Source organism: Perognathus longimembris, chromosome 5 (assembly GCF_023159225.1).
Source record: "Perognathus longimembris pacificus isolate PPM17 chromosome 5, ASM2315922v1, whole genome shotgun sequence".
Lineage (NCBI taxonomy): Eukaryota > Metazoa > Chordata > Mammalia > Rodentia > Heteromyidae > Perognathus > Perognathus longimembris.
The window spans coordinates 67,541,296-67,556,774 of NC_063165.1; the positions used below are offsets into that span (position 1 = coordinate 67,541,296).

At 33.4% G+C, this 15,479-nt stretch overlaps 1 protein-coding gene across 2 annotated transcripts in view; it reads right to left on the reverse strand.

Annotated features, from left to right (window-relative positions):
- Positions 1-483: 483 nt before the first annotated feature.
- Pik3ca (phosphatidylinositol-4,5-bisphosphate 3-kinase catalytic subunit alpha) overlaps positions 484-15,479 on the reverse strand; it is a 68,511-nt gene continuing 53,515 nt past the window's right edge. For both annotated transcript variants that reach the window (XM_048347081.1, XM_048347082.1), the window contains 9 exons: positions 14,050-14,153; positions 13,005-13,176; positions 10,659-10,765; positions 10,056-10,177; positions 8,599-8,677; positions 6,613-6,783; positions 5,967-6,084; positions 5,481-5,632; positions 484-4,365 (listed from right to left, as the gene is read on the reverse strand). In XM_048347081.1, the coding sequence (XP_048203038.1) occupies positions 4,095-4,365; positions 5,481-5,632; positions 5,967-6,084; positions 6,613-6,783; positions 8,599-8,677; positions 10,056-10,177; positions 10,659-10,765; positions 13,005-13,176; positions 14,050-14,153 (1,296 nt within the window). In that variant the 3' untranslated portion in view covers positions 484-4,094. The remainder of the gene's footprint in view (positions 4,366-5,480; positions 5,633-5,966; positions 6,085-6,612; positions 6,784-8,598; positions 8,678-10,055; positions 10,178-10,658; positions 10,766-13,004; positions 13,177-14,049; positions 14,154-15,479) is intronic.

Genomic DNA, 15,479 nt, shown 5'->3' on the forward strand with positions numbered 1-15,479 from the left:
TTTTAGGAAGAAGCTTCCCAGGCCATAGCATACATGTATATAAACATATATACACACATACATACATATGTATACATATATGTATATAAACACATATACATACACATATATACATATATGTATATATATTTCAGTTGAATGCAATAATTAAAAGGGTTTTGTGTTACATTTTAAAAACAGCCCAGATGCAGCATTGTAACCACATATTTGAGGATACTGTTAAGGCTCAATGTTATGGTTCAACCTTCACAATTCCATTCTTGATTAAGACTTAATGCCCTCAAGGTACACATAATTTCACAATCTGCAGTCTTCTGAAAGATGACTTGCCCCATCTGAGTGGGATGGATATAAAAATGAAGTTCATTCACACTATTTCACTGTGTTCTAACCCCTCCCTTCACATTCTCCTCTTTTCAACAACATTGGAAGCATAACATTTCTTTAAATGGTGGAAGCACCACAATTACTGATACCTCATGCTGTCTCTAAATTGAATATTTTAGTGATGTCTTTGACACCAAGATAAACTTTTAAGGTGGACTCTGAATATTTGGATCCAGCCCAGTATGCAGTTTGTGCAGGCACAGAATAGGAACTTATAATACTCAGAAAAAGTTAACATACTGTCTTTACCATACTGCTGAAAATTAAATTTCTTCAAAAAGTTGGCAAGTGTGGGCTACTGATCAAATTAAGCAGATAGTCAGAATTAACAGATATTCAGAATCATTATCTAAAGAAACAAATCCAAGTTTATGCTCTGTGAGATTTCCATGGAACCTCTAACTAGGCATTTTACAAGGTTTTTCAGTAATGTCAAATCATTTTTTTTTATGGGAAAAGAACACAAATGGACTGTGGTTTATCTGTGTAAAAATCACCAATCCATTTAAAATAAAATACAAGCGGGTATACAGAGTCTAATCAAATCATCATTTTCCTTATTAATAAGAACTACACTTTACACAAAATACTTTATCAGCAGCTGTTTTCATGAAAAAACCAAGTCATAGTTTCACAGTTGAAAAAGTTACACATTAAAATATTTTACAGTTCATTATATATTCACTAGGTTCCCATTTCCTAATGGACTTGTAATATAAAGCAGAATAGAAAGGAACACCTCAAAGTTGATTACTCAGACACTAACTTTTACAGAGAACACTAAGAACCACAAAAGCTTAGGTTCTATCAGAAAATAGCAACCAAATTCCATTCTCTTAAAAAATCCAATTAGAAACATTAAAAAAACAGATTCAACAATATGATTAACAGATTTCAAATTAACAGCAGTCTAAAAATCTTCAAAAGAAATGTCTGTATAGCTGCGAATATCATAAAAAGTTAAAGCATGAATTTCAGTTGATTATCTTTTGCTAATGTATTTAGTTAGGGATATTTTTTTCTTTAGAATTTGTTCCCCCCTCCAAAATAATTACTTAATGAATTACTTCTTAAGTTATTTAATGAAACCATGGAGACTAAAGTCAGTTACACTGTATCTAATAACAATAATGATTAGCTATATAGGAACTGACCAATCCTTGGGTACTAATTTCTGATATTCAAGTACCTAGAAGCAGCTATATTATTGCTCACTTCAGACAGATGTTAGTCACTCCATGTAGCTTTCAATTCAATTTTTGGTCTTTGCCTTTATGAACTCTCGCTGTCCCCCTTTCTTAGACTAGCCGAGATTCTTCATTTGTTTACAGGGCTCCAAATACAACTAATTTGGTGATAATATTGCGAAAACAAGTGTGAATCATGAAATAAGCTATACAACTTGTGTGTTCTAAATGGGGAAGAGGTCATAGGAGTTGGGGAAAGAGGATAATTATCTGAATTAATGTGGAAAACATTCAAAAAAGGTGTAATTTTGTGCAAGGAGTCTCAAGGCTTATTTTTACTTTTTATTTTTTGGCACTTAGGCAAAACACAGTTCACTGTTAATTCTTCAGTTTCCAACATCAAAGTTGCAGATTTGTATCTTTCACTGAGTTTTCCTATAATCAATCCCTGATATAGAAAAGACTGGGATGTTCGTATGAACCAGCTGCATGTATCTTAACATAAAATGTGAATTGAGAAGCTTAAATAAGTTATGAAACCTATACCTGCACAAGAATCTAATCTATTGGGTTTCCTGCTTAAAACAGAGTTAAAATTCTGCTTTACTATTCCAAGACAGTTTACAGAAATAAGTTCACCTAATATTCAAATTTATATACTTTTGGCAATATTATATACATGCTTTAGTGAAGTACCTACATCTTCAGTAATTATGCCCTTTGAGGGTTCTAAAGTAGCTGGATATTAAGTGTATTAGAGTCCCTTGTTCACTATTCAAGACTTCTACTATAGTTATCTGATTTCATAGATGAGTAAAGTGATGATGTTTTTACTAGAGTATATAATGTACACTCTTTATAAAGTTGTTCTCCAATAATATGTCTAATCTAGAAAACTGTCAGTAAATTATTGCACTTTTATTTCTTGGTGTGGCAACTGTACATTTGCTAAAGCTATTTTTCAGGACATGAATCATTTCACATAGTGAGTAAAGTATCATATTCTACGGTGAAGACTAGAATCAGCTACCATATCTTGGGTGAAATGTTTTTCAAAATGTTTAAGAATGTATCCTGTGCTCAAATGGAATTTTAATGAAGTTGGAGTGAGACCTGACCACTTGGAAATGGAAAAAGATCTTAAAATGGTTTAATGTTCTACTTTTATTATTGAGCTATAGGTAAATAGCTTAAAAGGTTAAAAAAAGTTCATGGTTTCTATTTACCCATATTATAAAGTATTTATGGGCACCATATCTCACCTGAGGGGTGAATCTAAGTTACATTAATTTTGGTAACTAATTTTCTTATGATTACCATTCTCAGCTATAATAGGGTGAGGGAACTCATGTAAAACAAAAAGAAATAAAAGTTAGAAGGGTGAAATTCAATCTGTTTCCTCAAGTAGGTATACAGTTGATATTGGTACAAATATGAGAGTGAGCCTCTCCTATAGACCAAGAGAAAAGCTAACCATGCTCCAACCAACAATAAAAATTTGGGGTGCAAAACAATGCGGGACTATGGGACAGATTATGTAAATAAAGAGTATATATTAATAAAAGTTTCTATAATATAAATAGCCTTTAATAAAAAAAATAATCTTTTTAATAACATTAATACTTCTATTTTCTGGAAAACATGCATGAAAAAATGTATTCAGTTCAATTGGAGAAGAAAAATCAACTTAAGATGAATACTGTACAATGCTAGAAGAACTACTCTTGCTATTCTTTTGTATGATTACTTTAGTTTGTGGGAGACCAGAATTTTCTAAGGAAGTAAGAGTCATATTCTTGTAAATACTGTCCAGGAGAAAAAGAAGAAGAAAAAATCCAAAAACTACCTTATGTCAGGTCTCATTTGTTACTGCTTCCCAACCTGCAGATAAGACCGCAAATCTTAAAAATGTTTGATTAATTAAAAAGTCTCTGGTGAAATCTCAAAACTCCCTTCCACCCCAAGTATTGTTTCTTCATTAAAACAAGAAGTCCAAGGGAAAAAAAAAAAGACCTCAAAGTTTAAATTTGAGCAGCAATGGGAAAATATTAAATTTTCATTCTTTTCCAATCTCATGTAATTTAACATGAACTTCAGTTTTCTTTGAGCTAATATAATAACAACATTTGTTGCATCTACATTTTAAAACATAGAACATTTATGAGACAAACAGAATGTCATTCTTTTCCCTCTCCATCATTTGTATACATTTTGGGAATTTTCGTTTCACTTTTAAAAAAGATACAAACAATCTTCAAAGTTTACCTTTTTTGGACTTAAGGCATAATATGAAATTGCGCATTTTTCTAAAGCTTAATTTTGAAATGAACTAGTTTAGTGCTATCAAACCCTGTTTGCATTTACATTATTTAAATTATATAATATTTCTGTTCTTGCTGTGAATTCTAATGCTGTTCATAGATTGTGCAATTCTTATGCAGTCAGTCTTTGCCTGCTGACTGCTATTAACAGTGCAGTATAGAATCCAGACATTGGGCTTTCAGTTTCTCGGTTACCATTTCAGTTCAATGCATGTTGTTTAATTGTGTGAAAGATCCAATCCATTTTTGTTGTCCAGCCACCATGATGTGCATCATTCATTTGTTTCATGAAATATTCCAAAGCCTCTTGTTCAGTTTTATCTAAGGCTAAGGTCTTTCGAATATATGCAATGTCATCAAAAGACTGCAGTTCTGGCATTCCAGAGCCAAGCATCATTGAGAAAAGATTTATGAAGAGATTAGCATGCTGCCGAATAGCTAGATAAGCCTTGTAACACATCTCCTGAAACCTAGAAGTGGTAAAAACATTTGGTCAGTATGAAGCAAATGGGTATTAATATCTTTAGGTCTCTACATAAATATCCCATAATTAAAGGAGCTTATTTGGAAAGAAGGATAAAACATAACATACCTGCCCCTCCCTTCTCTTCTTCCCAGTATTTTCTATTTCCTTTACCATACTAAAATATAAGCACCATGAGGACAAAAACTTTGCTTACTGCTTTATTACAAACACACAGAGCAGTGTAAGACAGCAGAAATTTAGTATTATATGGATGAACAAGTCCATAGTAAAATATGAAGTTATGGAGTCAGTAGACTGTCACATAAATCCGTTTTATAAAATTGCTTTAGGTTTAAAGATAGAGTAATGATAGAAAAATTATGAATACGCATAGAAATGCACTTGACTTTAAGGATAAACAGCTTTTGTTTGTTTTGTGCAAGTACTGTGCCTTAGATTTTTTTGCTCCAAGTTTGGCTGTGCTGGCTTTAAATCTAGATCCTCAGGTCACAGCTTCCTGAGTAGCTAGGAAAGCCACTGCTACCTGGCTTCTTGGTACATGTTGTTTTAATCATTTTACATTATTTGAAATATGGAGGACAAAGAGCTTAATTACCTAAACAGTAGCAATACTTATTTTTAGAGTATAAATGGCTCAATAAATGAAATGAGTTTTCATTCCTATTCTCTTTCACAGCATCAGGCAAAGAAACACACACACACACACACACACACACACACACGAACATTCTAGTTTTGCTAAGTAGTATCCACTATTTTAAGCCTCTTAAAAGAAACACCAATTGCTACTGAAACATAAATAAATTTTTTTTTTAATTTTTCTTTTCTCCTTTTCTCTTTTTGCCAGTCCTGGGGCTTGAACTCTGGACCTGGGTGCTGTCCTGAGCTTCTTTTTGCTCAAGGCAAGTGCTCTACCACTTAAGCCACAGCTCTACTTACAGCTTTTTTGAGTAGTTTATTGGAGATAAATAAGAGTCTCACGGAGTTTCCAGCCTGGGCTGGCTTCCAACAGTGATCCCCAGATCTCAGCCTCCTGAGTAGCTGGGATTAAAAGTGCGAGCCACCAGTACCTGAGACTCTATGCACTTGATTTCTTACCTCTCAAATTCTCTGGTCTTTGTGCACTCTTGGGCTCCTTTACTAATCACTATCAAGAAATCTTGTGTCAAAACAAATGGTACACGTTCTCGTTTATAACCAAACTTTTTCTTCTTGTGATCCAAAAAGTGCCCAAAATCTATATGAAAGAGCTTTCAAAAATAAGAAATCATGTTATATATTTTGACATATGGAAACATACAATATATATAAATATTTTTTTTTGGCCAGTCCTGGGCCTTGGACTCAGGGCCTCAGCATCATCCCTGGCTTCTTCCCGCTCAAGGCTAGCACTCTGCCACCTGAGCCACAGCGCCCCTTCTGACTGTTTTCCATATATGTGGTGCTGGGGAATCGAACCGACAGCTTCATGTGTAGGAGGCAAGCACTCTTGCCACTAGGCCATATTCCCAGCCCCGAAACATACAATATTTTAAATTTATGTTTAAATAAGTATAAAACATTTTGAAGAGAAAAAGGCATTACCTGTCCATCATCTTTCACCATAATGTTACTGTTGTGACGATCTCCAATTCCCAAAATGAAAGTAGCAACACAATATCCAGCACATGAGCGTGTAAATAGGTCAATGGCTGCATCATATCTACAAAAACATAAAAGAAACACTTCATAAAGAGTGTAGAAACAGGAAGTGATCTAGGCCAGACTGTGGGAATATGACTGAAGTTTCTCATTGACATGAGGTAAGTTAAGTAATTAAAGACTTGAAGAATTTTGAAATTCTGATGTTTCCTAGGGTTTCTAAGAAAATTCTGTATGTTCTCTGACCAAAATATCATTCTGATAATGGCAAAAAAATGTAGAAAAATACACAGAATTAAAGTCAGCTTTTTTCTAATTATTTTTGTTAACAATGACTTATTAAGTAACATTTTGAATATACATTCTCTTTAAAGCCATAAGAATACATGCTATACACATACGGTGAATGCACAGGATTTATCAAAATATAAGCAATTCTGGTCTCAAAATAATCTTAGAAGTTGAGCATATTTTTTTCCAAAATAAATTTTGTTTTTTTGTGTGGTCTAGCTAAGAGGAATATATATATACTCAATCACTAACAAACTCATCTAACAAGAACTCAGATGAATATAAGAAAGAAACTCACATTTCTCCTTTGTTTTTATCTTTGAGCCATTGATGCAGTGTGTGGCTGTTGAACTGTAGGGCACCTTTTAGGCCACCTTTGCACTGAATTTGCATGATGGTGTGAGAATTTCTCACCACTTCAATGAGGCCTACACAGTCACCAATTGACAGACAACCATAAGGTAACATTCTGAAAAACAGAGCAGAACCATTTATAATTAAAACAATGAACTTTAAGGGAGAAAATATTTTAATAGGACAAAATATCAAATTTCTATTTGTAAATTTGTTGTACATGACCTTTACTGTCTTAACCTACATTATTATTATTTTTTTTTTTTTTGCTTTTTACAGTATGGCAAATATATTCCTGGAAAGATCCACAAAATGATCTACCATTATTTACTGCAGCCTCCATTTCACCACTTAATTTTCTGAAGGGGATTATTAAAGAAATTATAGCAACAAAAATATAAATATTTATGACTAAAAAAGGTGTGTGGATTTTGAGATGTTTAAATGTCATACAAGTAAGAATTCAGGGTGGCAGTTCTCAAATTTCTGATTTCAGTTCTCTTATACACTTGTAAAAATTTAAGGACCCCATAGAGCTCTTATTAATAACTTACACAAAAATTACTCAGAAAATCTCTTAATATTTCCAATAAGCTGAATTTAACTTTAGATGCTTCTTTTTGTAGAGCCACTAATTTACAATTAAGTATTGTAAGAACCAGAGTTATTTATTTAAATCCTTCATTGTTTCTAGTTCTGAAATCTCTTTTATACTCTACTCCTCTGGGAATGGTAGTGGTATGTGGATATCTTATGACACAGGAAACTATGCCAGAAAGTAATCATGATGGAAAAGGCCATTAATTATCTTTGGAAAGCATCAGAATAAGCAATGAATGAGGAGGTAACAATTTGAAGTTGATGACAAATTTTTATTTTAGCGGATAAGTGTCTATTTCCTTTCTGGCAATAAGAGAACACTTACTAATTGTCACTGATGTGTACGTGTATATATGCATATTGCATATTGCATATATGCACTTGTATATATATCCACATGTATGCAATTCTTAATTTATAAGAGGCATATAAATAAGCCTTTGTCTTGTATCTTTTATTTGTTTTTTCTGTCTGTCCTGGGGCTTGGACTCAGGGCCTGAGCACTGCCCCTGGCTTCTTTTTGCTCAAGGCTACTACCACTTGAGCCACAGTGCGAAACAGCCTTTTCTGTTTATGTGGTGCTGAGGAATCGAACCCAGAGCTTCATGCATGTCAGGCAAGCACTCTACCACTAGACCACATTCTCAGTCCTTGTATCATTTTTACATAAACTACCTTGTTGTTGTAGCCTGACTTGAGTTATGCCCACCTACAAGCAAATGTACTCTTAAAAAAGTGTCTTTTACTGAGATGATGTGTTTTGAATTTGCAAATACACAAGTCAGAGGGGAAAAAAAACCTATTAGAAGCAATAGCAATTAGGAGAACATGAGGCATGTTGAAGATACTGATAACTGAAAAATGGACAAGAGCCAAGGAACAGATAAATTATGCTAGTTCTTTCCATAAATTTTGCTTGCCCCCCAAAAGCTTTAACTTAGAAAAGTTCTATTATAAAATTTACTTTTAAACTTTGCCTATTTTGTTTCATCTTTTTGAGACAGCATCTTTCTGTATAGCCTCAATTCATGGTACCCCTTGCTTTAGTTTCCTGAGTATGGAGATTATAGGTGTACTTGTAATGAAGGAATAAAAAAATGGGCCTCTTCTCTCTCCTATGTCCTATAGCTCTTCTTATTTAGTTAAAATCATATTAGCTATTCTAAGACAAAAAAGAAGGTAATTCAAAGTGCCATAGTGTAATCAGCTCCTGTTCATTTACTTCTGAATACATTACTTTTATCTCAAAATGCTTCTATAATTGATATTTAATAACAATTAATTTTTGAGGATCGCTTTCAAAGTACAGGTTATCCTATTCTTTACTTACCTAAGATCAAGACCCTGATTTTGCCAGATATTTTCCATAATGCGAATAATTTGAAGTGTTAGCATATCTTGTCGCAAATCTGAAATTCAATGTTTACAAAATATTACTTTTACAACTGTTTAAACTCTTTGTCCAGTTAAAATATAAGCTTCAAGAAGGATAAAAATTGTATCTGTTAATTGCCAAAACCCCGGGATTAAACAGTATTTATGGAATGAATGAATATTGATACCACCCACAGAAATCGTAATTAAGTAAATAGAAATTAATGTTAGTATTTCTGATTCTGAATAGGCTGAGCAAATTCCCCTCAACCAATGAAGAATAAATGGAGAATGACCCTAAGCCCAGACAAACACCAATACTTTTGAAGGCTACTTTCAGACACTTATTACCTAAGAGAATTACTATAGGAATATCAAGGTAACTTGCATTCATCCTATCTTTGAGCTCTTCGTCCTCTTTTAACTGTACCACCATGATCTCCTATCTTCTAAAGCTCCTACTCTTTTCTGTAATTCAGTAATATATATTAGTTTTAATCAATGACTGCACTTCAAGTTTCATATTTTCTGAGACTCCCATGCATATATATATAATGAAATGCTTGTTTTGTTCCTTTGCTAGTCTATCATAAGTCCACTTTAATTTGCAGACAGCCAAGAAACAAGAGAGAAAAAAAAGCAAAGTTTTACTCCTTTACAATCAGTAGTTCTTTTTCTTTAAAAAATTTTTATTGTCAAGGTGATGTATGGACGGGTTAGTTACATATGTGGGGTAGTGAGTGGGTAGTTATTATGATTCAGGACAAGTAAATGATTTTAGGAGAGGCTACTTTTAAGAGGAAAAGAAGAATGGAGAAAAAGCCTCTACTACTTTCCCAGTAGCCTCAGTTAGAAGTTATATTTGAACATACAAAAATATCATCAACTTTTGGATTTCTTGACTTCTACCATATTGCAAAGTTCAAGATATGCCCTGGGTCATGGATGAGGATGAAGGAGAATGACGGAGACAATGAGTAAAATCAGGGACATTGTATACATATGTCAAAATGAAACAGCTAATTGGTACTATTAAAAATACAGAAAAAGCGGGCTGGGGATATAGCCTAGTGGCAAGAGTGCCTGCCTCGGATACACGAGACCCTAGGTTCGATTCCCCAGCACCACATATACAGAAAAACCAGCCAGAAGCGGAGCTGTGGCTCAAGTGGCAGAGTGCTAGCCTTGAGCGGGAAGAAGCCAGGGACAGTGCTCAGGCCCTGAGTCCAAGGCCCAGGACTGGCAAAAAAAAAAAAAAAAAATACAGAAAAAGCAATATTTGCCTAATAATCTACATTTTATCACATGTGCAATGCTAAAATAGTTTTCAATTGTTTTCATGGTATTCAAATATGCTGTTTATAAAAAGATAGAAAAATTTATGCATCATAAGCTTAAAATATTCTTCCTTACCATCTCCATTTTTAAAGATGATCTCATTGTTCTGAAACAGTAACTCTGACATGATATCTGGATTCTCCCAATTCAACCACAGTGGCCTTTTTGCAGAGGACATAATTCGACACTCTTCAAGCCTTTAAAAATCATTAAAACCTTTACTAAGCATTTTACCCTTGTTACACTTTTTAGCCTCAAAATTACTTAAAATGAGTATACAACAGTTTTCCAAGTTTTATAAAAATACTTAACTTTCTCATTTTTATGTATATTACTTTCTAAAGAAAAATACTAAGCTTAGAAATGAGTATGTAACTATGAATTTCATCACATCATTAGTTTTACAGACATTATATTCCATTTCTTATGTAGAGTACCAGAAATTTTGTCCACAGGTTTCAAACTCTATTAAGTAGTAGAAACTGATTTCAAATAAATGTAGTTCACATGTACAACACTTTACTATTCCTATTCTGCAAGGCAGAAGAATGGGAGAAGGAAGCATATATAATGAGGCATTCTAATTACATATAGTACATTTTAACTCTTCTCAAGACTCTGCTACAAAAAATGTACTTATTCAAATATATTACTAAAACGGCTAAGGAAGAACCTTACCTGAGGTTTCCTAGTTGATGAGCAGGGTTTAGAGGTGAGAGGAAGCCCTGCAGAGCATCCATGAAATCTGGTTGCCTCATTTGTTCAACTAAAAACTTCATCTGTACCTGATTTAAAAAAAAATGATCAAAGATAGAAATGAATTTCATGAATTTACACACTGAGAATTCAGATTGGAATCCATATCCTCAAAGGGTTGCATTCTAGTGAAGTGAATAGGGTTTCTAGGACGCAGAGCAGCATGTTTAGGGAGAGAGGAAGCACTTAGTACCTTTCTGTGGAAAGATGAGCTCTGCTGGGACAGAGGTTAACCATGACCTGAGCTCAATTACTAGTTTTTATAAATCAAGCTGCATTAGGATTTAGCCACGTCTATTTATCACCTGCTGACTGCTTTCATACTGGAATAGCAGAGTAATGAATTTCATGAGTTACTAATTTAAACCAGGGAAAGCAATAGGTACAAAATAAATGTCTATATTTCACAAGTTTAGCTAATAGTTTTTTATATTTCAGAATCTATAATTGTTGGATTACATTTTATTGTGAAATTACAATTGTAAGTGTTTATAATATAAACATAAATTTCTGTTCTTCCAAAACAGTTTATTTCCTGCTTGCCCATAAATTCCACAAAACTAACTTTCTTTTTCCTGATCTCCTTATCTCCTTACTAATCAACAGTTTTCATTCAATCCCTCTAAGCTGCCCTTATATATGCTTGAAATACATTTTCTAATATACTACATTTGAGCTTATATACTATAATTGTATAAAAACCAATTCAATCACATAGTTTACAGCATTTAACTGAGAGAATGACTTTCCCTAGGTTAAACAGAATTTTTTAAGTTATTTTTTTCCTTCCAGTAATAATAATAAAGATGGTTGAGGAAATCTATTCAAGAGAACTAATTTGTGCTCTCTGCCATTTGATAATTCAGTAATAAATTGCGACACCTCCCCACCCCATTTCATTAGAAGTCAGGATCCCACTTTTCACTGTAGGAAAGAATTGGTAACAGTAATAGGTTATAAAAAAATTTTTGCTGGGCCAGTAGCTGTTGGCTCACTCCTGTAATCCTAGCAACTCAGGAGCCTGAGATCTGAGGATCACGGTTTAAAGCCAGCCAAGGCAGCAAAGTCCATGAGACTCTGATCTCCAATTAACCACCAGAAACTGGAAGTAGCACTGTGGCTCAAAGTGGTACAGCACTCGTTTTTGAGCAAAAACAGATCAGGGAAAGTACCCAGGCAGTGAGTTTAAGCCCCACAACCAACAGAAAACAAAACAACAAAAAAACAACTTTACATCTCATATAAATTAGTTAAATTAGTTGCACTCAATGTAGGATATATCCATTGAATGACTATGAATTTGTTTGAACTTAAAATTGTAAAAACTCACTTCATTTCACAGACTTTCAGAGCCATTACTACTAATAAATGTAAAATAAACAAAGGGAAGAATTATTTTAAATACTGCTGTGTAAAGAAAGAAAAGTAAACAGATGTACATTTATTAAGCATCTCTTCTATGATAGGCATTTTACATTGTGAAATTTAGTTTACACAAAAACTTTATGATGAAAGTATCAATCCTATTTTGCAGTGAGGAAAATTAACCTTAAGGGCCTAAATAATGCATCTAACATAAATCCATATTATCAGGGCTAGGAATATGGCCTAGTGGCAAGAGTGCTTAACTCGAATACATGAAGCCCTGGGTTCAATTCCACAGCACCACATCTATAGAAAACGGCCAGAAGTGGCGCTGTGGCTCAAGTGGCAGAGTGCTAGCCTTGAGCAAAAAAGAAGTCAGGGACAGTGCTCAGGCCCTGAGTCTAAGCCCCAGGAGTGGCAACAAAAAACAAAACAAATAAACAACAAAAGAAGATACATAAATCCATATTATCAATTCCAGGCATCAGGATGTACACTAGATGTAAACAACTCTGCCCCACTGGAAGGAAGTGTCTCAGAAACAACCCATATTCTTTTAATGTTTGCCTTGAAAATGGCAATGTGATATCTATGTGCAGATAAATATATATAAAAGCCTTTCAGGACTGTCACAGTAACACTTTTCACAGAGTTAATGTTTGTCCTAAATTTCAAGACCCTAGAAGTATATATTTTTGTGTCTAGCTATAGAATTTCAAAAATTATTATTTTGTAAAAATTGTACATAAAGTATTGTACAATTTATACTGTTTTCATCTTGTGTGGTTATTGCCTAATACTTTTTAAACTGGCTAAATATGTTTAAAATTCAAATATTCTGTTAATAAAATATTTTAATTTTTTTTTCTTTAAAAGTCTTAAAACAAGTAAAGAATTACATACCTTTTGTGTTTCATCCTTCTTCTCCTGTTTGAGAATGTCAGTTAAGTTAATGAGTTTTTCCATAGCTTCGACTTGCCTATTCAGGTGCTTCAAATACATCCCACAGGCACGACAATAGGACTCCAAAAGTAGGCCAAACCTCTGACTAACTGTTTTGTTGTGCATTTCAGATCTAAAAGAATCGAGTATATACATAAGTATATATTTATGTTCTTAACTGAGTTTATAATTGTTAAGAAAACAGGAAAACCATTTTCCAAACTGAGTAAAAGTTACAACCATACCAAGAATAAATGGTTCAAAATCTACCATTTAAAAGAAACTGGTAAAGAGTTTCAAGTAGTTTATAAATTTAATAAATAACTAGGGCTTGTTTTATTATTTATTTTCTCAGCATAAAATGTAAAATGTGTGAACAAAGAACTCAGTAAATATTTGATTTTTCTGGCACAAATATTTTCAGTTCTTTATACAGTTTCTACATTTAAGTTATTTTACACCTGCTGGGTCCCATTTCTTAATTTTTAGCATTAAGAAAATATTACACATAAATGTTTTTTCTAAATTTATTAATAAGTGTATGGTTTAGGACCTGTTATATAATATGCCAGAAGATATATCAAATTCCAAAAATATTTACTATTATTAATTAGCTGGCTAAGGCCATACCATCCTGAACGTGCCCAATCTTGTCTAGTTAGCTCCAGTAAAAAGTATGGGATTTTGCCTTTATTGTCCTGAATCCCAGGTAAGATTTTTCATTTATTTTGGGCTATTGTGTATATATAGTGAAACCAATAGAAACAATAATATGCATCTAGCAAATTTTACTTAAGTAAATTAAAACCTTCAAAAATATTTCAGCTCTCATGACATATAAAATGAGGTTCTGACTTTATTTACTTAATTTTAAAGTTTAAGAAAGTTTAAGAGTTCATCAGTAGCACAATGTGGAAAATTATTTCAGTCAAACAAAAACAGAGTACATAAGTAACTCAAATTTATACATTTATTAAGAATTTGGTGGGGAAATAATTTGACTTACTTTAAATGCCAAAAGAAAAAGTGTCCAATCCTTTGATTTGTCAATGCTTTCTTGAGTAAAAATCTCACAAGCAGATTGTCCAAATATTGCTCATATTTTAGAACCTAGATAATTAAAAGAAGTTATAAAAACTTAAGTAAAAATAAAAAGATGAAACAAAAAGATACATACACTCAAAGAGTTTACAAATGAGAAAAAGAGAAATAAGCACAAGATTACAAAATAATAGGAAATATAAAAGAAGTCTAAGAGGAGAGATATATTACAGAAACAAATCCATTTAAACTAAGGTATACTATCTTCCTGTGTTTAGGAAATCTTTTTGGAGTCAGGGCTTGGGCAATGTCCTGGCCTCTTTTCACTCAAGGCTAGCACTCTATCACTTGAGCCACAGTGTCACTTCTGGCTTTTTCTATATATGTGGTGCTAAGGAATTGAACCCAGGGCTTCATGTACATGAGGAAAACACTCTACCACTAGGCCGTATTCCCAAAGGTTAGGGAATCTTTATAATGTAAAGATACTCAGTCATCAAATCAAAACAAAAACCTAGCACACTTTCAACTAAAATCTCAATAAGATTTTCTATGGAATTAATTGGCTGATTCCAAAATTTTTTTTCAAAAATTCTTTCTCAAAATTATAGTCAAGAAATGTTGGGCTGGGAATGTGACCCCTTGGTAGAATGCTTGCCTAGCATGCATGAAGCCCTGGGTTCAAGTCCTCAGTAACCACATAAACAGCAATATCCAGAAGTGGGGCTGTGGCTCAAGTGGTAGAGCGCTAGCCTTGAGCAAAAGAAGCTCAGGTATAGTGCCCAGGCCCTGAATTCAAGCCCCAGGACTGGCAAAAAAAAAAAAAAAGTTTGAAAATAAGGGAGCATTTTATCATGTCAGAATTTATGAAAAGCCAGGCATGGTGGTGTGTACTGGTAGTCCCAGCTAATCTGGAGGCTGAGGCAGAAAGATCACTTGAGTTCCTAAGTGAGCAGGACCAGCCTGAGCAACATACTCAAAAAAATTATAATGCAGTCATTATCTTCAATTTATATTGTGCAAAAAATGAAATATGTAACTTGAAGATAAATAAATGGGGGAAAATGGGAGGGAATGACCAAGAAGCATTGTACTCTTAAACTGACATATGGAATTGTAACCCTTTGGGACAACAATTTAAGAAGTGCCTATTTCCTGCTACTTAATTGTTGGGCTTTGAATTGATCTTTCTGAATAATTACACTATTTGAGTTCTCCATAGGGAAAAGCAACTACAAAAAAAAAACAACAACCCCTCAAACGAATCCGGGTCCATTTCTGCATTTCAAGAATTAAAAAAATAAATCTTGGAAAGTAAGGAATGACAAAATTTGTAATATAAACTAGTTATACAACTAGTTAATTAGGCTTTGAAAGTTGCATGGACTTGGAATA